Source organism: Triturus cristatus, chromosome 9 (assembly GCF_964204655.1).
Source record: "Triturus cristatus chromosome 9, aTriCri1.1, whole genome shotgun sequence".
Classification (NCBI taxonomy): Eukaryota; Metazoa; Chordata; class Amphibia; order Caudata; family Salamandridae; genus Triturus; species Triturus cristatus.
Genome location: NC_140592.1, coordinates 1,026,438,858 through 1,026,460,332, shown reverse-complemented (window position 1 = coordinate 1,026,460,332; position 21,475 = coordinate 1,026,438,858). Strand labels below are relative to the sequence as shown.

At 45.0% G+C, this 21,475-nt stretch overlaps 1 protein-coding gene and 1 long non-coding RNA gene across 3 annotated transcripts in view; one reads left to right on the top strand and one right to left on the bottom strand.

The window, feature by feature from the left end:
• Positions 1-264: 264 nt before the first annotated feature.
• Positions 265-11,691, bottom strand: LOC146799266 (uncharacterized). Of its 2 annotated transcripts, none has more exons than XR_014968876.1 (4): positions 11,558-11,691; positions 3,427-3,492; positions 3,206-3,250; positions 265-839 (listed from the first exon to the last, which is right to left on the bottom strand). It is a non-coding gene; the product is annotated as an uncharacterized LOC146799266 (long non-coding RNA). The 2 variants fall into 2 exon arrangements; XR_014968877.1 differs by lacking the exon at positions 11,558-11,691 and adding an exon at positions 11,270-11,312.
• ISCA2 (iron-sulfur cluster assembly 2) overlaps positions 11,668-21,475 on the top strand; it is a 51,114-nt gene continuing 41,306 nt past the window's right edge. The window contains exon 1 of the mRNA XM_085626760.1: positions 11,668-11,800. Within this exon, the coding sequence (XP_085482886.1) occupies positions 11,712-11,800 (89 nt within the window). The 5' untranslated portion in view covers positions 11,668-11,711. The remainder of the gene's footprint in view (positions 11,801-21,475) is intronic.

The following is a 21,475-nucleotide window of genomic DNA, read 5'->3' as shown; positions in this document are numbered from 1 at the left end:
ATACTCGATTACTCTATCAGCACTGAACCGGTGGAGAGGAAACCTTCTAAACACCCTGCATCTACACTAAGGTCGATAAGACCTAATTGACACTGTCTTGAGTCATGATTTAACCAATAATAATCAACAATAATCAAAATAGAGTACTCAATAATTGACAAGAAATAACCACCAACACTGTATTTCAAATAATGGTAATTTATCTAAAATTAGTTCAAAGGAAATCAATTCAAAAGCAAAATCATTATTCTCATAATTACCTATTCTAGCTAAGTGTCATAAACAGGTCAGGACAGGTCTCTCAGTAGAAGTCTCCCAAGTCACCGTCCTCACAGCATCGATCCTCACCAACGCAAGTTTGGGAAGAAGTAGCCTCAGAATCCAAAATGCAATGACACAGACCCTCTCTAGGCTAACAATATTTATAATAAATTTAACAAAAGAAGGCAACATAAAATGTTTTAGATATCCGCTGAACCGCTGAGCAGAGCGAGCAGGAAAGGATGTAGCATCGCTACATTTGGAAAAATCTCCGCTCAAAAAAATCACAAAAATAAAAAGACGGAAGACGGAACTAAAATTTTGCAAATGTATCCTTTCATGTTCATATTTCCTCGGAACCAGCATTGTGATCACAAAGTTCATTGTGGCTCCTTTGTCCTCCAAGGACACTTGGATGTCCGCCCAGAACTGCTGTCCTCACGGAAATCTTTAAACCAAGCGAAGACTGTGGTCAGATGACTCTCGACCAGGTTCAGCAAGGCCTTCTCATCACCAATCAACTACTCAAATACAGGCTTTAAACGGCAGCCATCTTTCACTAGGCCAAAACGTACCATCTTAATTAAAAGAGACAAAACAACGTTACCACAGCATAGTGATTAAACAGTGTTAACCCCACTAATACCCTTATGTGTATGTAATTATCTAGCCTTTGCAACACAAGAAAAGCATTAGTACACGACATTTTAAAAGCGTTTTTTGTGCTTTAAAATAAACAGCACTCAGCAACATTTATTTAATTAAACCCGCACATTATTATTTAGCAATATTAATGCATCCCCACGTATAGTTTTCTCTTATTAGTACGTATTGATTAATCAGAACATTTACACAAAACAAATAATTAGTAGTTATAAATTAATCATTTTAATTTCTTTCGACAATAGACAAACCAGAGCCTAAAAAAACCCAATAGATTTTCAACAGAAAACTCTGCTCCAGCACACACAGCCCAGGTTTAGAAGGACAGTCGGGGCAGTACATACGAATCTCCTTCCGCGTACCTCTTTGCCAACAGACTCTACATCTCCTACTGGGAAAATGTTTAAAGGGCGTGGGAGGAATGTGATCAGGAAAGTGGCGATCTCTCAATCTAGCAACATCCTCCACCACTCCAACTCTAGGAACACTTGCCTGTTCCACTACAACAAGGCTGCCTATTACAGACTCCTGAAACTTAGCAAAAGTCATCTTTGACTCAGGGCAAGAATCCTGGAACACAACAAAAGCATTAAAGATTGCCAAGTGGAAAAGATGGATAGCCAACTTCTTGTACCAAATGTAAGCCTTACGAAGAGCAGCATAAGGTTCCAACCTCTGATCTACTCTGTCAACACCACCCATGTGCCTATTATAGTCTAAAATGCACACAGGTTTGCGCGCTTCAGCGACCTGACCCCAAACAGTCACAGGTGCAGTGCTTTCATCATGGATGGTAGTCAGCATGTAGACATCTCTCCTGTCTGAAAACTTCACAGCAAGAAGCTCCTCGCAACGCAACGCACTGCACTGTCCCCGCACAAGCTTTTGACAAACAAGTTATTTTGGGAAACCTTTACGGTTAGAGCGGATTGTGCCACAAGCAACAGTGTCCACTTTGGCCAATTCCCTGAACAACCGCACACCAGTGTAGAAGTTATCTACATATAAATGGAGGCCTTTGTTAAAAAATCCTCTACCAAGTTCCCAAACAATTTTCTCAGTCACTCCAAAAGTGGACGGACAACCAGGGGGGTTAATCCTGGATTCCTTACCGGTGTACACCCTGAAATTAGAGACATATCCAGTCCTACTGTCACAGAGCATATACAGCTTTATTCCATAGCGTGCCCTCTTACTAGGAATGTATTGCCTAAAAATCAAGCGGCCTTTGAACAACACCAAAGACTCATCCACTGCAATTTCTTTCTCAGGAGCATAGATCTCAGAAAATCGATCAACAAAGTGATCAAGGAGAGGCCTAATCTTAAAAAGACGGTCACACTCAGGGTGATCGCGTGGCAACGCTAAACCATTATCAACAAAATGCATCATCCGAAGCAGAAGCAAATACCTGTCACGACTGATGACTGCCGGAAAAATAGCAGTTGCCATCAAGGGACTAGTAGACCAATATGAAGACATTGATGGCTTCCTTAGCATGCCCATCAAAAAAGTTAAACCCAAGAACTTCTTCATCTCTTCAAGATTTGTGGGAGTCCACCGGGTAGCTCTAGAGTCTGGCACTGTTGTCCCTCAACAACTGTTCGGCATACAAATTAGTCTGCTCAACAATCTCTGCCAAAAACACATCGTCCATAAACAACTGAAAAAAATGTATCGGCAAAAAGTTTTCAGTATTCACTCTACACCCTGGAACACCAGTAAAGTCTGGCAATGCCGGCTGCACCATGCCAGGGGCAACCCAGAGGCCCCAGCCTGCAGCCCAGATGCCTCTTGCCGTACTACACCAACGGGAAGCCTTGCAGCCGCAGCCCGCAGCCCAGAAGCCTCTTGCCGCACTACACCAACGGGAAGCCTTTCAGCCCCAGGCTGCAGCCCAGATGCCTCTTGCCGCACTATCGGCACATCAGTCTCCTCCTCTAACACAGGCACTTCATCCGCACTAAGAGTATCTTCATCATCCGATGACTCCATATGGAGAGAAAACTCACTGCCAGAATCGTCCCCTGCCTCCTCTGCCTCAGATGCAGAGTCAGTCTCTGAACCATGGTCAGAGGAAGACTCAAAAAGCAAACCTACAACCTGCTGAGCAGTAATCCTGCGGCTAGCCATTATCTTACTAAGATAGAAGACTGCACAAACAAGTCAACAACAACCAATAATGTGCAAACCAAGTAAGTAAAGAAATGTGTACCTTTATCACAAAGATCAATGTACTCAAAAACTATACAATTCAATTACAAGAGACAGCTACACTCACCAGAACCTACTCTGCAGGGACACAGCAAAAACCAACGATATCCAACTAGAAAGAAAAAAAAAACAAATTACTCACAAGACAACAAAATACACATCGAGCACCAATGCAAACAGTTTTTGACACTCAAAAACCAAACATACTGCTATTATTACACCATTTGCAAAAAAAAATCATGCAGAGAAATCAAACACATTTACATTGCAAAAAAAAAAGTCTCTTACCAAACTACACAAACAGCAGAACCACCAGTAACGAAACCGCAAACTGGAAAGATCAAAAGCCTTCACCTAGAACAAAAAAGTAAAAAAAAAAAACATTACAATTGCAATTCACAAAAAATATAACAATAAACATTATAATATGCTATGTTACTACCCAAATGGTCAATCCGGTTGTGTGCCAGGTGGGGCAGAAAACAGCAGGAAAAAAAAACAGGCTAATCTGTCCAGGGGCGGGGGGTCCAAATACATATTATAAAAAATTGCCCGCTGAAAGCGACCCTTGCCCAAGGGGTCACTTCCATTTTTATTTAAACTAATTCCCTGGTGTCTAGTGGGCTTTTCTGCCCCCCCTGGGACCAGAAACGGCTACACACAAGACCGATCTGCAGGGGGGGCAGAAAAGTCTTGATAAATAATTGGGCCCCCAGGAAGCGACCCTTGCCCAAGGGGTCGCTTCCTTTACTCAAAAAATAACATCCCTGGTGTCTAGTGGGCTTTTCTGCCCCCCCCCCCCGGGAGCAGAAACGGCTACATAATCAACCGATCTGCCCCCAGGGGGGGGCAGAAAAGTCTTAATTAAAATTTTGGCCCCCAGGAAGCGACCCTTGCCCAAGGGGTCGCTTCCTAACACTAGAAAATAAATCCCTGGTGTCTAGTGGGCATTTCTGCCCCCCCTGGGAGCAGAAACGGCTACTTATGCGACCGATTTGCCCCCAGGGGGGGCAGAAAAGTCTTAAAATTAATATTAGCCCCCAGGAAGCGACCCTTGCGCAAGGGGTCGCTTCCTAACACTGCAAAACACATCCCTGGTGTCTAGTGGGGCATCCCTGCTCCACGATCGCAACGCTGTGCGCGATCGTGAAGCAGGAATGCCCAGCATTGAGACATCAGGGGAGAGGAAATACTCTTTCCTCTCCCCCGATGCCTCAAGGCATCCCAATTTCCCCCCCCCCGCCACACCGGAGGCAAACACCTACCTCGTTTGTTGGATGCGCTGGAAGAAATGAATTCCAGCGCGTCCAACGCTTCCTGATGACGTTGGCGCGCGCTGTGCGCGCTGACGTCATGGGGAAGCGTGGGGGGGCTCGGGGGTGGCAATTGGTTAAAAAAAAAAAAATCGAGCCCCCAGGGGCTGTGCTCATGACGGAGCGGTTCCGTCATAAGCACAGCCCAACCGATGCTCATGACGGAACCGCTCCATCATGAGCATCGAAGGGGTTAAGACGCATAAAAGTGATGTCAGAAACAAACTCCCCAGTGGTATTTAGAACAGCATCCCCAGGAATACAGGCTAACAAAGTGGGAGGAGCGACTTCAGTCTGCGTGCTGATGGAGCAGGTATGAATCGTTACACTATTGGCACGGCGGGACCGTTTCTGCTGAATGGGTTTTTGAATACCCGATCCCCCTCCTTCGCTTCACTATTGGCTCTTTCGTTTTGTCCTCATCATGGGGTTTAGAAGTACGAGTTCTTGTAACTCTGCCAAGTCCTCGTGTGGTAGCTGCAGGGCTTTCTTCCAAGGCAGATACATTGGGGGATTGCGACTGACCATGGGTGATAGGGGGCATTTGTACATGAGTATCAGCTCCCAAATTAATATGACCCAGGGAAAGGCGCCTCTGCAAAGGTATAGGGTCAAGAGAGAGGCGCCTCTCAGTCAGTGCGATCTCATGGCTTAGCATTGATTCTGCCCTAACGATGAAAGCGTCCAGGGTCCCCGCAACTCCTTTGCGCTTACTCATTATTAAAACCAATATAAGCCACACCACGAGCACAGTTAATCGTATAGAAACAGTGTTGGAATGCCACAGTACCTGGGAATAGTTAATAATTTGTTCAGTTAACCCCGTCAATCCGTTGTTAGAGGGGTGGCCCAGCCTAGCCTCTTCCGGGCAAGGACGGGCCCGCCCTTGGCCCGGGAGCCGCAAGCCGCTTAAATGCGCCTCCGAGCGCGATGAGCGGGTGACGGCACCTCCTTGTGCGAAGAGCAAGGCAGTCTGGGGGCTGTAATCCTCCCTACGGAGCACTGTGGGCCGGTTTGCGTGTGTAAGTGCCGCAAGCTGCTTAAATGCGCCTCCGAGCGTGATGAGCGGGTGACGGCGCCACCTGGCGCAAAGAGCAAGGCAGTCTGGGGGCTGTAGTCCTTCCTACGGAGCCCTGCGGTGCCGGTTTGCGTGTGTATGCGGTTCCCCTGTCACTCAAAAAGGTCAATGTACCATGATTTCCAATTTCTGCCAAGGTTATAAGCTTGTTCAGCAAATTCCGTAGATATTACAGGAGTTTCGTTCACAACGTGATTTATCACTGCACGCACAAGCTACACAGTCTCTGACATAGCTTTCTACTTCTTGAGCTTATCCTGACCACCAAACATCTATCCGTAATTTGTGTTTCATGGACGATATTCCCCATGACCCTCATGTGACGCAGCCAGTACTTTAGCTAGTAAACTCAGCAACACCAATAACCTATCACCTCTCCTAAGAATCCTACTCATGTATGAAATCTCTATATTCTCTATTTATTCACATAAATAATGTAGTGTAAACCTTGCATAAAGTAAGCCACTGTGTTAATTGCTTAGAAATCGCCACATGAGCACATAGCTGCATAGATCGCCATAGAACTAATGCCTGTGCTCAACTCCTCATGCGACAAAGCAGGTCTGCATGAGCACTCTTCACATTGCCCGTATCAACTCCTCAGGTACTTTGCTCGCACAAGGCTTGCCGCTCAACAATGCTGTGTAAATTTTTCCTCATGTAAGAAACGTCGCTTCCACTGACCACGTGCTGGCTCCAGCTCTCTTAAATGTTCCTCACAACACGCCAGTTCCCATCACAGATTCACCACAAAGTAGACATATCTAGGGTTGAAATACGGGCCATGACACACACTAGACTCAAGGGCTGTTCAATACAGCTAAGGTAATCCTGTGCACACATAAGAGTTCTATTGCATAGATGCAACATGATACAATAAAAGCAAACTTGAAAAAAACAGAAGTAGAGCTGTATATTCTTTATTCTGTCAAAGACACGCAACCAGCCGACACGTGTTTCATCGGGGTATAATGGCCCACGACTCTTCAGGGCTGAATACAGTTGCTAAGGTACTGCGGAATCCCAGGACCGGTGATAGTTTTGCCGCCAGGAGGTGTCCGAATTCTTAACCAGTAACTCCCTTGGGAAACACATACTCGTGTTTGTCCCTCTAATCATTGTTGTCTTCGAATATAACGCATACGTTTGGGGATACTCTGTTACCCATTAAATATAGCTCTATGGATGATTGTTCCTTAGCTTTACTGACGGCTTGAGCACCTTGGATTCAGAATCAGTTTGATCTATCAGCCATATTATCCTGCCTTGTTGATTTTGTACCCAGCCGGGTTGGAACTATCACCGGTCCTGGGATTCCGCAGTACCTTAGCAACTGTATTCAGCCCTGAAGAGTCGTGGGCCATTATACCCCGATGAAACACGTGTCGGCTGGTTGCGTGTCTTTGACAGAATAAAGAATATACAGCTCTACTTTTGTTTTTTTCAAGTTTGCTTTTATTGTATCATGTTGCATCTATGCAATAGAACTCTTATGTGTGCACAGGATTATCTTTGCAGTATATTGTTGTAGGTTTCCTTCCTACACATTTAAGGGGTTTTTTAGGGTCTCCCCTTCCTGTCTAGCACCATACTTACTTATTCATAATGACTCTTGATACGCTAATCTGCAGGGCGCCATGACTTCTTACTCACTAAAACCCTTAACTCGGTTGCATTACTGGCTGTTCAATACAGCTAGGTTGGAGAAACATGAGTGTTCATGCATGTTTGGCTGGCCAAACATACATGCGCACTTGTGAGCGCCCAAACACTCCGTCCCCGCTCTAACCTCGGCTGGGAGTAATGAAAAATAAAATGGTAATAAAGTGGTTTTATTATCATTTTATTTTTTGGTGGGGAGACGCACCTCTGTCATGACAGAGGAGTTGCTTCTGCTGTTTGACTTCAGTTGACAGCCTGGAAATGCAACCAATAGTCTGGGCTGGTTGTCTAAACAGTGTATCCCATCCTTGTCGCCATTAAAACGTTCTTCTTTTCCAATTATTGAGAGGAAACCTTTGAATAACTCAGTTAATTAGCCAGAAATCACATGAGCACCCCTCCAGTCAGCTAAACAGCAAATGTCAGCTTGTTTCTCATCAACATTCTATTCACCCTCAACATTCCATTTATGCCTGCCAACATTATGAATACAGGATATGCAGCTGATTGGTCGTCTGAATTGACCTTTAAGAAATTCTATTTTAAATCAGTGATGGTTTACCCTCCCATGAAGGTTTGACATTATAAATACTGTTTCAGAACGATTCAGAAAATGTGATCAGTACGTATAATATTAACAAGCATGATACTTTTGTTGCTAGTGTTGTAATTAAGATACCCTCTCGGTAAGCAGGAGTCAGGTAGTCAGTTGATGTAAATATAAACGTTATAGTTTTATTTAAGAAGTTATAGTTTAGGTTACAAGTTACATAGTAAATAACCCACCAGGAGCAGCATCCTCCCTGCTCAGCGCACTCTCTCTGGCACTCATCAGCATTCCATAACATCACACACTGGGTGAGCAGCAGGGAAGAGAGAATCTATGGAGAGGATGCATTGCAACTAACAGCAGGTTATAAAATATCCCCTTCCCTTACAAAAATAATGAAAACACAACAGGAAATGTAAGTTAGGAAATAATACAAATAGATAAGTCATAAATTATTCGGACTGGTCAAAATAACAAAACCTTCACCACTTGCCCTGCTGCCGTGCACACTCGATGGGCCAGGGACATACAGTTGACACACCCTCTACTGCACACTTTTGCATATTGGCAGTACTAGATTAATACATGGCAGGACCAGGGAAATACACACGTCTCCTAGTATTAAAGCGCTCAAAGTTGATGCAGATTCCTTGCCTGCGTGTAGTTAATAGAAATGAAACGTTAAGTATCGATTGCTAGAAAATGTTAGCCTAATCCATTTGACATGCTGAAAATGCCATTTACCGGCATGGCTTTTATGGATGATCCACTTTTGCTGTGTTGTACTGATAAAATGGAAGCCTTCTAGTTCTGTTATCACAACCAGCCTTGCCAAGTATCACGCATCAGGCGTTAGACTAACGTATTTCAGTGTGGTGGTCCGCATCACCGCACTGAAATGCAAAGTCACGCAAAATAGGCACTTCGTCAGCGGCGCTGTAATCACGATGCACCTTAGTGACTATTGAAACTAAAGCTTGTTTCTTCGTCTGGAGTGTCAGCGCGCCGTGCACTCCGCTTCCAACAGACTTGGGAGGGCGAGTCTGCAGCTATTAGTTCCTACAGTGTGAAAGAAAGAAATTCACTCGACGCGCTTACCATAGCATGATTAAGGACATCATGATCATGCGGTACAGACACAGATCCTTAGCACCAAGTTTAAAACTGCTCCTCTGGTAAGATTCATTTTACCTGCTAGTGTGTGCGTGTGATTTTCAAAGCGCAGCACTTCAGGTAGTGAAAAGTCAGTGCAGGGTATTACTTTAAACATAGAAATGTTATCAGGGGCATGGGCAGCAGATTCTCACACTTCTCAGATCAATGCCCAGACAATGCGATCGAAGAGACCCCTGGAGTGCTAATCAAACTGCTTTCTGCAGTGAGGCACCTACCTTCCTAACGCCAAATGCCTCAATTACCCAGTCTGTGCATAGAAGGCTTTCTTATATGGCAAACAAGCTCAAAACTAGCGCCGCCAACCGTGCTTGCTGTTACTGTTCACTGAGCAAAGTCCCGAGCACACGTGGTGGCGGTATCCAAATTGTTATTAAAGTCTCAATGAAAGTTTACATCTGCTTCTGGTCAACACCAGTTTGAATTTTAAAAAGTTATTTATTTAATAACGTCACGACTGAATTTGAACACAAAAAGCCGGCTGTATAACACAGCAATTTGGATACCACCACTACGTGTGCTCGGGACTTTGCTCAGTTTCCAGTGTGGACCCTTTGACTCACACAACTCCCAGGGGTTTTTGGGTAATTCCCCCGACCCAGCAGCACCGTTCCCACTCAGGTCCATTGTAAACACCACGCGCATTAGTCTGAGCGCCATTCTTCCTGACTTTACTAAAAACCCTACCCCTAGCCTTTGCTGTTACTGTTCCCAGGGTCACGTCAGGTCCCACATGGACACACTGTTGCAGAGGAGCCATGTCCGGTCGGCGCCCATGGTGTGGCAGGATGTTGCATTTCCTGCCTGCCAGCTCGGCCCCAGGAATTCCCCTGCTGCATGGAGTTAAAGGAGGATGCCGGTGTTCGTGAAATCAATCACCTGCTCACCTCCTCCTGACCTCGACATGATGTGCTATTGCTGTGCCCAGCCCAGCAGAGCCCAACTTCTGCCCCAGACTCACCATGCCAGCGTGAGTCTCATAGTGGGAGCAGATGGCACAGGCTGACACTGCAGCAGGGCTCGCTGTCTGACTCTCTGAAGAAGAAGAGACAGGCTAGCGATCCACGCGGTGCCAGGCCAGCAGCTCCTCTCGGTGGATCATTCGGACAGCTGTAAAGAGATTCAGGTAAAGTCAGATATTATTTTAATATTCTCATGCCGCTGACATTTAAAATGTTAGTTACGAAAATGATTATGGGGCTCCTGCACGGCATAGGGTCTTGCAAATGGGCACCCAAGAGTTGTCTGCCTGTGCTCAAAATATGCAACGTTTTGTCTAAACAAGCAGTTTTGCTGATTTATTAGTAGTGCAAAGTGTTTAACATCCTTGCTTGACAGTGACTATGAAGCAGCACCCTCCATTTTCTCAGCACAGTTAGACTTGCTAAGTTAGAGATAAGTCATTTGATTATTGTTCCTGCTGGAGAGAGGTCGGAGTTCTCTCTACTGGCAGTTTTCACTCTCACCATTAAGTAGCGCAGAGTTAACATGCCTCCTTCAAAAAAAGTCCACCAGCATATTGTATTGTACTGTATTGTATGTGGATAGCTCAGTGAGTTCCTGCTTTTGTCACAGAGATCCTTTTGTTACATGTGGTTTGGCCTCACCAGAAGCTGTGGTTGGGGTGTGGAGGGTGCTGATTTTTTTAGAAATTAAATAATAGCTTCAAAAGCACCTGCTGCAGAGTTCGACTTCCTTGTTGCTCAAATGAGTGTGATTTCTGATATTTGTCTATTTCCATTGACTTCATTCCATGATTTTGGTCGCAAGAAAGCGCCACTCCAAGTGTTACACATCTAGTCATTGCCTGACTCTCGTAAATCCATGGAATCTATGAAAATGTCACACATAAGCAAGCTGAAACATTAGCAGCTATACTCAAATGGGTGTAATTTCTGATATTTATATGATTCCCTCCTCTTTATTGCTTAATTTTGCTAGCAATAAAGTGTCACTCATAGTCGTTGAAATGTTACTCATTTTACAATGAAAGTATGAAAATGTCACACATAGCAATCTGAAACCTTAGCAGCTATGCAGAACTCTGTAATAAATGCCAGCATTGGGTTTTAGTTAGAGAAGGGGCGCCCTGCATCCTCCAGAGCTATAGCCGCCCGATTATGGCAGTCATTCCCAAGGTGAGCCCCAGAAACGTGCAACGGCCAAAAAGGTTTGCCTGATGCCAGCCATGCACAGAGCGTGTTCAACCACCGCTCACTCTAACCACACGGGGGTCCTAAGCACCAGAGCCCCGTTCCTTTTCTTCCTCACCCTCTTACATCTCCCTTCTACAACATCAGAGGACAGGCTGTCACCACCAGGTTTAAATCATTTTAAATTGACTCAAGTTCTAACCAAGCTCAGCCAACTTCAAACAATACAGCCCGCATGCGCCGACTTCCGGAGGGTGGGGATAACTCAGAAGCAGGCAGGAAGTACTCCACATCCAATTAGCATTGCTCCAATCCTCAGTCATCTTACACATTAAGCAGTACCGCCCACTCGCAGGCGATTCACAGAATAGGTCCCTGTAGTTATGTGAACCGGAAGTGCTTATATTGAAGCTAAATGACATAATAGTTCAAAGAGAGACATTAGGGTTAATTCACGGACGACTTGTATAAGAAGTGGACAGGTGGTTACCTTGCGAAAGGCGGTCCCCTTATGGTTCATCCTTTGAAGACGGCAGCTTCTCCGCAGGGAGAGCAAGAAGCTGAACGGTGCAGTATGCGATATTCAATGGGACTACTGACAGCCATATTGGCCAGTAGGCGTGGGCAAAGTCGCACAGTATCCAATGGAATGCAAGGGGCGGGCCGTGGAGAAGATGGCGGTGGCTCTAATTCTACGGAGAGTCCTGATGCGACGTCTATTTTGGCCCCAAAGGTAAGGGGGGGAGAGGCAGGAGACTGTTTGAAGTAGGAAGGGAGGCTTCGGATTAAAAAGAATAATGTCTTCTGTCACTGGTCTGTCTAGCAGCCTTGTTCCGTCACTTCTGTCTGTTCATAACTTCAGTTCTTGGCAAGGGCACTACCAATCTTACAAACCTGACTGCTCGCTCATAGCTGCCAAGTTTTCAGATTGCGTAACTGTGACATTTTTACTGTTTCAGTGCATTAATCAGTGCCATTTTACCGACAAATGTGACACGATGTACGTAATATTTGGGATAAAGTACCACTGTCTTACATTATGAGGATAGTGCACGTCACCTAGGAGTTCTGCAACCATATAGAGAAAAAAAACGAGGTTGAAGAGGAGTTTGTCACCGGTTATTTTAACTTGGGTTTATCGTTCATTTAAGGCGTGTGCGCTATTTTATATACAGTTACCTGAAGGTGAAAGACAAAAAAAATAATTACAGAATATTTTGTTCACTTTAGCCATGTTTCGACCGCAACAATCGACGCTCTGTCACCTCCCCCGTTGAGCTCAAGATGAGTTCAGTGCTCTGCTGGAGTTACCTGTGCCAACCATAAGTGCTTCCTCAGTGACTGCCAGGCTGCGGACCACCGAGGTGCTGACAGTACTGATTGCATGTTAGGCACCTAGACAGCCTGCTGATGATTGGTTTGCATGGTGCTCTATTGCAGCCGGCTGTCTCATTTCTTAGAGCGACCAGCTGTTTGCATCTGTCGTTGCTGCTGCCTTTAATTTCAGTCGGGCACAAGAGTAGTGTGAAGTTCGACGAACCAGATACTGCACACAAGTTGGACTAAATTCCTAGGTCCACTACTGTAGACGATATTTGTCTGTCTTCTCTTTGATGACATGATATTATCATTTAATAAGTCAATTATGGTGTATCCCTTCTATCTGTCCTGGGGAAGATCCAACCCTAAATCATCTTTATAAGGGTCAAAACGTCGATGCCTATATATTTTAATGCTTGATTAAATGCAGTGACGAATGGGCATAAACATTGAGTCAACTGTTTCCCATTGTACATTTAGTTTGTGTCACTGTATAGCAAGCTTTTCTTTTTCTTGATTATTTTTGTGCAGTTCACCTTCATGAGCACTGCACCAGTATACCTCACCACTAGGAACAATATTCTGTAGTGCCTCATCATACATCATGGGAGTCAGAGAAGCTTTAGTATGTGTGACTAATGCATTTCAGTGAGGTGATTTGGACATCAGGACTAAAATGTGTTAGTCATAACCCTGTTGGGTGGTACTTGGAAGGGCTAGCCCCTATCTGCTCATGATCCACAATAGATTACAGGCCACAGTCACCAAACATAAGCTTGTGAGCCCTGTGGGTATGAGAGATGGATACAACCCTCATTTAGTCTCGTCAGCCATATATTTCACTTTTTGGGTCAACAATGACTATTTTCCTTCTGTGACTCTACAGATTAACCCGTTGTTCAAATGAATTGGCATGCTAACAAACTCATTGTCTTTTGAAGGCTGGCAGTCCAGATCTGTCATGATTTCAAAAATCCTAAGTGTAATAATGAGCGTACTTCATGACATAAGGAAGTGATGTTATACAACATTTGCTCAATTATTATGACAGCATACATTTAAACAAGCATTTGCAATGCAATAGGTCTTGCATTAGCAAGAGTTTGTGCTATTGGCATTTTAAATGACAATGCTTTTTAATTATGTGTTTTGAAAACCTGCAAGCTGCGTGTAAACATGCACTTTGTAATTATAGTCCTTTCTTACGAGAAGCAAGGTTGGCAGTAAAAGAGGCACAGTTACTGCCAGCCTTGCTTCTCGTAAACGACGACTATAAGTAAAAAATGTGGGTGTTTATGTACCGCTTGCAAGTTTTCAAAACACAAGTAAAAGGCATTGTCATTTACAATGCCAATAGCTCAAACTCTTGCAAATGCGAGACCTACTGCATTGCAAATGCTTGTTGAGTTCTGAGATGGAGACAGCAGCCATTAAAAGGCAGGGAATGTGACGCCTTGCTGTGTGTTTCAAAAGCAGGAGAGAGGAGGAGGCAGCTGCAACCTAAACAGACCTCGGTCTTTGAAAGCCCACCAAATGTGTCAAGATAAGAGCAAGATTTACAGTCCTGTTTACAACAGAGCTCTGTAAACTACTAGCACTGGTCTCCAGTGCACAAGCTTAAAGAAAGAAATAGTGCTCAGAAGCTCTGAGTACCATCACATGTAACAGGGGCAGTCCTTCAAAATGTGCGGAGCTTTTAAAGCCCAATTCCTGAATACAGCATGTCTCACAGAGAGAGTGAAAGCGCTGCCTAGGCGAGACCTAAAAATATACAATGAATAAAATAAGACAATTTCATTAAGAGTTATTTCTTTCAGTGGCACTGAAAGAATATTAAATTTGAGTATCCTGATTAAATATGCAAAATATATCATCCCTTGTAGTGGGGTTTATAGGTTGCCTCCCCCTGTGCAGTGAGGGTCTCTTGCTGCCATCCAGCTGTTAGTGGTGTATGTGTACATATTTGAGCTATGAGTAGAGTAACATTTCAACACACAACAATACACAGCTGACCTAGGTATCCGGGACCAATGGGCAACCAACCTTGGGAAAGAGATTTCCCAATAAACAAAGGAAGAGTATCACACAACAAGTAAAAAGTGTCTCCAGGAACCCGACTTTTCAATACACACAGTTTAACGACCTACACCAGACTTACCTCGAAAAACATACATCATATGTTCGCGGCTAAATCGTTCGAATGCCCCAGATGCTGACAACCTTAAGCAGGATTCTACACATGGTGTGGGAATGCCCAGTGACCCATCGAGATAGGGGGAAGTGGTGGAGGGTGTTTTAGAGCTGGTAGACCGTAGTACACCCCTTACACCAGAATTATGCCTGCTGAGCTTAATGACAAGGCCTAAAGGTGACACATTTATGTGCAGGTATATAGATTTAACTCTTACACTGTTTAAACGATGTATAGCTATAAAAAGGAAAGCCTGTATGGCACGTGACATTGATGTTGGCTACGTGATCTGCAGAAGTGGACCAAAGCCGAAACCAATGTCATTACGCAGGTCCAGTTGAGTGGTGCAAGGGGCCCAATTGGAACAATCTGGGATGTGTATGTCACAAAACATGAAGCTAAAAATGACATTAGACCACCTTGATCCAAGAGATAAATGCTCTCACTGGACATGGGGACAGGGATGATCCCAGAGCACAATTTACGGAACAAGGTGACGTGGGTTGCAGATATGCCAACCCCATATTAGGTCAGACATAAATGTCTGCACCCAGAACTTCCGATTTTCATGATTGTTATCCTTCATTCAAATCTGTGGAGATAGTGAGATGGCTGCACCTGCAATGGACTCGACCTCCTGAGGTCCTGGGACCACAGGATTTCACTGTTTATACAATCCGATTGCCGCCTTTGTGTTTATTGCTAGTTTGGTCATCCCTGGACACCTCGGAAAGACATGTTTCTTATGTATGACGGGTGGACTTGAATTGCCAAATTGGTTCCAGTACACAAATATTTACGAATAGATGGACTTTCAGTGCCATTAATGGCGAGCTTATGTTGCTATAAACCCACAACAATTTTGCCTTTTTGCAGGTGAATGCCCGCAATGTTGTTACTTGGTTAAAAATAAATAGAGGAATATAATAATAAAAAAAAATGAATAGAATAACATTTGGAGACGCAGTTCTCATCCATGCTCAGCAATTATGGTAGTGTGTTTAGTGTGATGGAAAGCTCAATGTGACCTCCAAAGTATGATTCTCATCTGCAGTGAGTGAGGCTTGAGGTCTCTGTCAGACACCCTCCTTGGACTACTCTTCAGCTTTCTAATAAACAAATCTTCTGCCTAGACTTCACTAGTATTACTTGTACTGAAACCCTAGTTCACCCATACATGCTAGTACTCCAAAGTTAGACAAGAGACTCCCAGTTTTAAAGGTAAAAATTACTTTTTCAGTTCTCTCATTCTTAACATGTCTTCCGATACAATGCACGTTATTCGGAAAATCAAACCTCCCAATTTAATTTATTTATATGTTTTAATTGTTTTTAAAATTCACTCGGGTTTGTTCTGAAAATTTGCCAGGCATGCTTGCCCTCCAAAAAATTGTTCATATAGTTGATTTCAATGGGCTCATCTCCTGACAACGTCTCAGTCTTACCCTTCCTTATCCTCTTTGGAGATTAAAAGCATAAAGAAGCATGCATTGGAATTTCAAAGTTGTACAAGCCTTTACTGCCTGTGGACATAGTCACTTTTAAGCTGGAGTGTTATTGAGCACCCCAGTTAAAACTTTGAAAATAAGTAAGTACATTTTATTGTTTAGTTATTAAAACCTTAACAATATTAACATTTTTAAAACACAGTAAAATAAACAGCCACATAAAAACAAGTGATGCTTAATAGCACTTCTTAAATTTATCTTCACATGTATGGTTCAGTAATAATCCAAATGTAAGATCATTCCTGAGTAGTGACGAGATAAACATTTTGTCTAAAAATCAATACTATGTGCAAGAGCGCGTGGAACATCGGCTTAGGGTTTTAACATGTTTTATATTGCGCCTAAGGTCAATTCTATGTGCAAAACGAGCGTAAAGTGTTTTGTGCTGTTAAACTGGACTGCGGCCCTATTATAAAACTGAAACAAAATGGCTAGTCCATTAAGTTCCTTATGCAGAGTGAACTTGGTGCGCTCCGACTTTGGTCATAAAGCTGCTAAGTGTTCATGTGATCTGAAGTAGTTCGTTTTTGTGCATCACTATCGGGAACACATTTTCTTTTATTACTTTAGCGCAAGCATGTGAGTTTGGCATTTTCTTTTCTTGGAGTTAAAGCAGATTCCTACTGGATTGTTGTTCTCAAGGTCCATACGTATTGTTTTGGATATTTTACCAATTTGCAATTCAGTTGTGGGTCTGACAGGTCTAGAGCTTGTATTGATTGATGCTCTGCATGTCCTTATCCCTCTTGCGATGAAAGCTTTTCTTAATAAAGAAACGCGTGCTGTGTGCAGATGCAGGCAACTACATATTAGATTAATAAAATCCTCTTTTTTTTGTTACCACAAAGTCTGCATTCTGTGATAACGTTTTGCTTCCAAGAAGGCTGGTTGGCAGTTGATGGTATCTGACCGAAGTGGAGTGCCATCAGTTTTTTTTAATGTGTGCCAAGAATGTGAGGCCTAAATAAGGAGCTGGTTTTAAAGTTTTGTAGTTTTTAATCCCCATCCAACTATGGGATCTATGGCTGAAGCTGTTTTCTAATGGTAGCAAATTAATTTTTGCAGCTTTATTTATGTTGTGTTTGCATAGCTCAAGTGTATTGGTGAATGTTAATGCTTTGAGCAGCTACTGATTGTATATAGATTCTTTTTTTCTTTTTCAAATTCACTCCATAGAACCTTGTTGATTGGGCTGTGTGCCAGATTTTGCCTTATTTTGTACCAGCTTTTTATTGTGGAGTATATTCTCCCTACTGTTTCATTTATTAGGCCAAATTCTAGGTGCACCTGTGATGGCGAAGCAGACTGAGGTAATTGAAAAACTCGCTTATAGGTTTTGACCAGCAACTTGTTCAGCAGAGCAGAATCATTTACGTGTAGGACGATGCTAGCGTAAGATATTGTGGGTAGCATTTTTGCCGCTATTGCGCAGAGCAGTGGCTTATAGGACGGGGCCTCAAGTTTTTGTGCCATTGTGCTGAAAGCAAAGGCTAGTGCGCTCAATTTTTGCCACATATAGTTTTTCTGTTGTTGATGAGTAAGTCTGATGTCAATGTAAGCTCCCAAGTACTTATAACTGTTGGTTTCGTCCAGTCGACCAGATCTTCTGGGATCAGAGAGGCATAGTCCTTGGCTTCGACATCTAATAATGCTATGAGCCTGTAGTTTGCTGGAATCGTTCTATCTCCGCCTTTTTAGATTGGTGTGATGATTAAGCCTTGCCAGCAGGTGGTATTTGATTTCGTAGCGCTATTTCTTTAAATAGTATGGATTGATGGTTACTCCAGAAAGTCTTATTCTCTTGGCTTCAGGACTCTGGGCACTTTACCACTGCAAATCAGTGCTAAAGTACATGTGCTTTCTCTTTTAAACATGGTATGATTGGTTTACACATTTGGCATATGTGATTCACTTGTAAGACCCTTGTAAAGTGGTATCCCATTTTCCATGGGCCTGTAAATTAAATGCTACTAGTGGGTCTGCACTACTGCTTGTGCCATCTACAGACATAGGTTTTCAAACCTGTCTCGGGCCTGCCTCTGCATGGCCTGTGTGTGCAGTTCACTGCCACTGTAACATGGCATTTAAAACTACTCGCCAAGCCTTAAACTCTCCTTTTTAGGTCTCGGCTAGCGAAGGCTGCGCTTGCGCAGTCTTGCTCCGAGATTTAATGTTAGGAGTGGGGCTTTAACCTGTCCCTTTTTTTTTTTTTTTTTTTTTTTTTTTTTTTTGAAAAACCTTTATTGATGTTTCAATCATTTACACGTATGGGCCTACAACCCCCCGGGGCCGGCCGCTAAGTAACCAGGATAATAATAGCAAATGTCAACACAGGCGGCACCTCGGAGAGCAAAGTCTTCAATCCAATATAGTCCGGCCAATGAGCCGCACAGGTAGGACACCAGGAGAGAAAGGGTTTTTCATTTTATGATAAGACAAAACAATAGGATCAAGTGCCAAACAATTTCCCAACAGCGAGAAGGGGCAAGGATAAGAGACGTAAACAATAAGCAGCACTACATTAAATCAATGGCGCAGGCGCGGGAAAGTACGGATGAGGAGAAATATCAAAGATAGTTGCGCCTACAGGTCCCCGTACCTAAAGCCCAGCGAACCCCCCGGAAACTGTGGCACACATAAAGAGCAAACGATTCACAATCAGGGTGGTGTATCGCACTGATCCCAGAAAAAGAAAGCAAAAAAGAAATAGTGAAGAAAACGGAGGCCATGGAAAAAGAGATAAAGACTAAAGAGTCCCCTCCCCCATCCCCCCACCCTGCACCTCTGCGAATGAGTATGGCCCCACCCCCCAGCAGTGTGCCTGTCGCCCTGGAACTAGACCCGAAATATAGAAGAGACAGGGAAAAAGAGAGTGAGAAAGAGCCCCCCCAGACGGGGGGGCGGAAAGAATATAATAAACTGGAGGAGGGCCTTAAAAACATACCCCCGGCTTCTCCCTCCCGCACGGTGAAGTCTCCCCCCAGCAAACGATTAGCAGCACCAAGTCGACCATATCAAAAAAGGGGGGGGGGGAGAGAATGGGGAGCATTATACACCAACTATGCAAATAACTACGAGAGCGCGCAACCATGAGTCCGCCTGTCTACTAGGTAACCACCCCCGAAGAATCAGCCTCAGCCTTGACCGCTTTTTGCGATTCTGCCCATGCCTGTCCCTCGACCCAGCACCATGTCCGATGTCCCAAGGTACAGGAGTGTCCAAAAACAGTCGGGAAGCGCCGCACACAGGTGGGGTGGAAGTCTCTGAGCATCCGCACAGACCACTTCATGGAGGGGCGTCTTTTCCAGTGCCGCCCCAGGATCTGCACTGCACACAAGGTCCAGACAGGTTGAATCAGCCAAATGAGACACCCGTTGCTGGAATTGTCCCTGGGCCGCCGGAGACCGCGCACGGGACAAGGCCACCATCTTCCGCTCAGGTCCGATACCTCCGGAACAAATCAAGTCCACAGTTAGCCGACCACACGGCAGCATATTGTCCGGAGTGTCCGGCTGTACACTAATCGCGGGGGGGGCCGCAACATCTTCCTCTTGTGTGCAGTGTGGAAAGCCACTGTGTACCTGTGGACCAGCATGCCGCCACTGTCCCAACGCTGTTACCACACCATCTAGCTTCCCCTCCAGGACCCCGGCGCCATGAGCCAAGGAGGAATGAAGGGCACCAAGGGCCTCCAGGAGGTTGCCGTATCCCAGAGCAGCTCCCTCCTATCGCTCCGCCACACTCCCGAAAGTCACACACCCCCAGTCTCGTTGCGTCCCAGCGGACAGGATGGTAGGCTGCATCGCGACAAAATGGCCGCTGAGAAGGCCCGACTCGTAGTGGGGCCAGGACCCCGGGAACAACTCCTCAAGGTCCACGTCGCTGAAGACAGGGATCCTGGGGCAGGCACAGATTCAGCCGTTGCACGGTCACGGGCAACAGTCGTCTCTGCCACGGACCAGCTCCCGCGAAAAGCCGGGAGCAGCCCGCAAGGATCAGGGCGAGCCAGGGACGGCGTCCGGGCAGCTCACCGTCAAAGGCAGGGGCAAACGCCACGGAATCCAAGAATTGCACACCCGGGCATGTCCTCAGTCCGCAACGTTCAGCAGGGGGGAGCGGCCGCAGCGAAATGCAGGCCGAGGGGAGCTCCACTCCGGTGGACCGACTCCACCCAGTCACCACAGGCCGCTGTTGTTCAACTGCCTCCCGGCCAAGGCGTCCACTCGAGGTCCCGGCTTCGGGACCGCACGGGCCGCAAAGTTCAACCGCTGATTTCTCCGGTTGTACGGCAGTCAGAGACCTCGGAGTCACACGATCGGTTGCCACTTTCGTTTACGAACACGATCTCGTAGCGCAGAATGAGGATCTCATGCAGGATATCCGTGCGGGATGCGGAGGTTCACGGAGCCGGGAATCTACGCTGCCGTCCCGGTCGCCATCTTGGCTCCTCCCCCAACCCGTCCCTTTTTTAACCTCTTCTCCATTGGCTGGCCTCTGAAATACTGGTCAGCCATTGGAGAAGAGCATTGTCTCTCCAAACAAGCCCTGTCTTTTTCGGATTCGGGGGCGTGTTTTTTCGATTCTTTCTCTCCTCTGGAATGTAAACATTCCAGCTAATGGCAAGAGGAGAGAAAGGAAAAACACGCCCCCGAATCCGAAAATGACGCTGCGTTTCTCCGAGGCAAGTGAGGCTCTGAGATTCTGAGATTTTCTTATCCTAGGGATCTGATCTAAAATGTCTTTTAGATATATATATAGATATAGATATATTATATAACGCCACAAACAGAACACTGTAAAAGAGAAACAGGCCAGTCGATGGGAGACGTGCTCGTTCCCTGTTTGTTCCTCTTTCCCCGGCGTGTGCGCCCTACCCCCTGCCCCCCTGCCAACTTCCACACGGATCTCGGGAGGAATAATAAAAAAAAAAAACACACAATGCCAGCATTAATCAAGAGCAGCCTGTAAGTACAGCTATGCGAAAAATAAACATTGTACAATAACCTGTTCGGTGAGATGTTTAAGTGCATTCAACGATCCTTAAAAAAAACTACTTCTACTGGCCAAACAATATAATACGGTCACGTGATGGGACTTTCAAAAGCGCATCACGGATCGGTTCACTATCGTAACATGTGGTAGAATCGAGTGCATTTGCTGTGAAGTTTTTATGCTTTTTGTATAGTGGATTGTGTAACCATAAGGCTGCCCCCTATGCAGACAGTAAATGTTGTTTGTGTAGTGAAAAGAATTCGTCAACCGCGCATCACGGATCGGTTCACTATCGTACCATGTGGTAGAATCGAGTGCATTTGCTGTGAAGTTTTTATGCTGTTTGTATAGTGCATTGTGTAACCATAAGGCTGCCCCCGATGTAGGCAGTAAATGT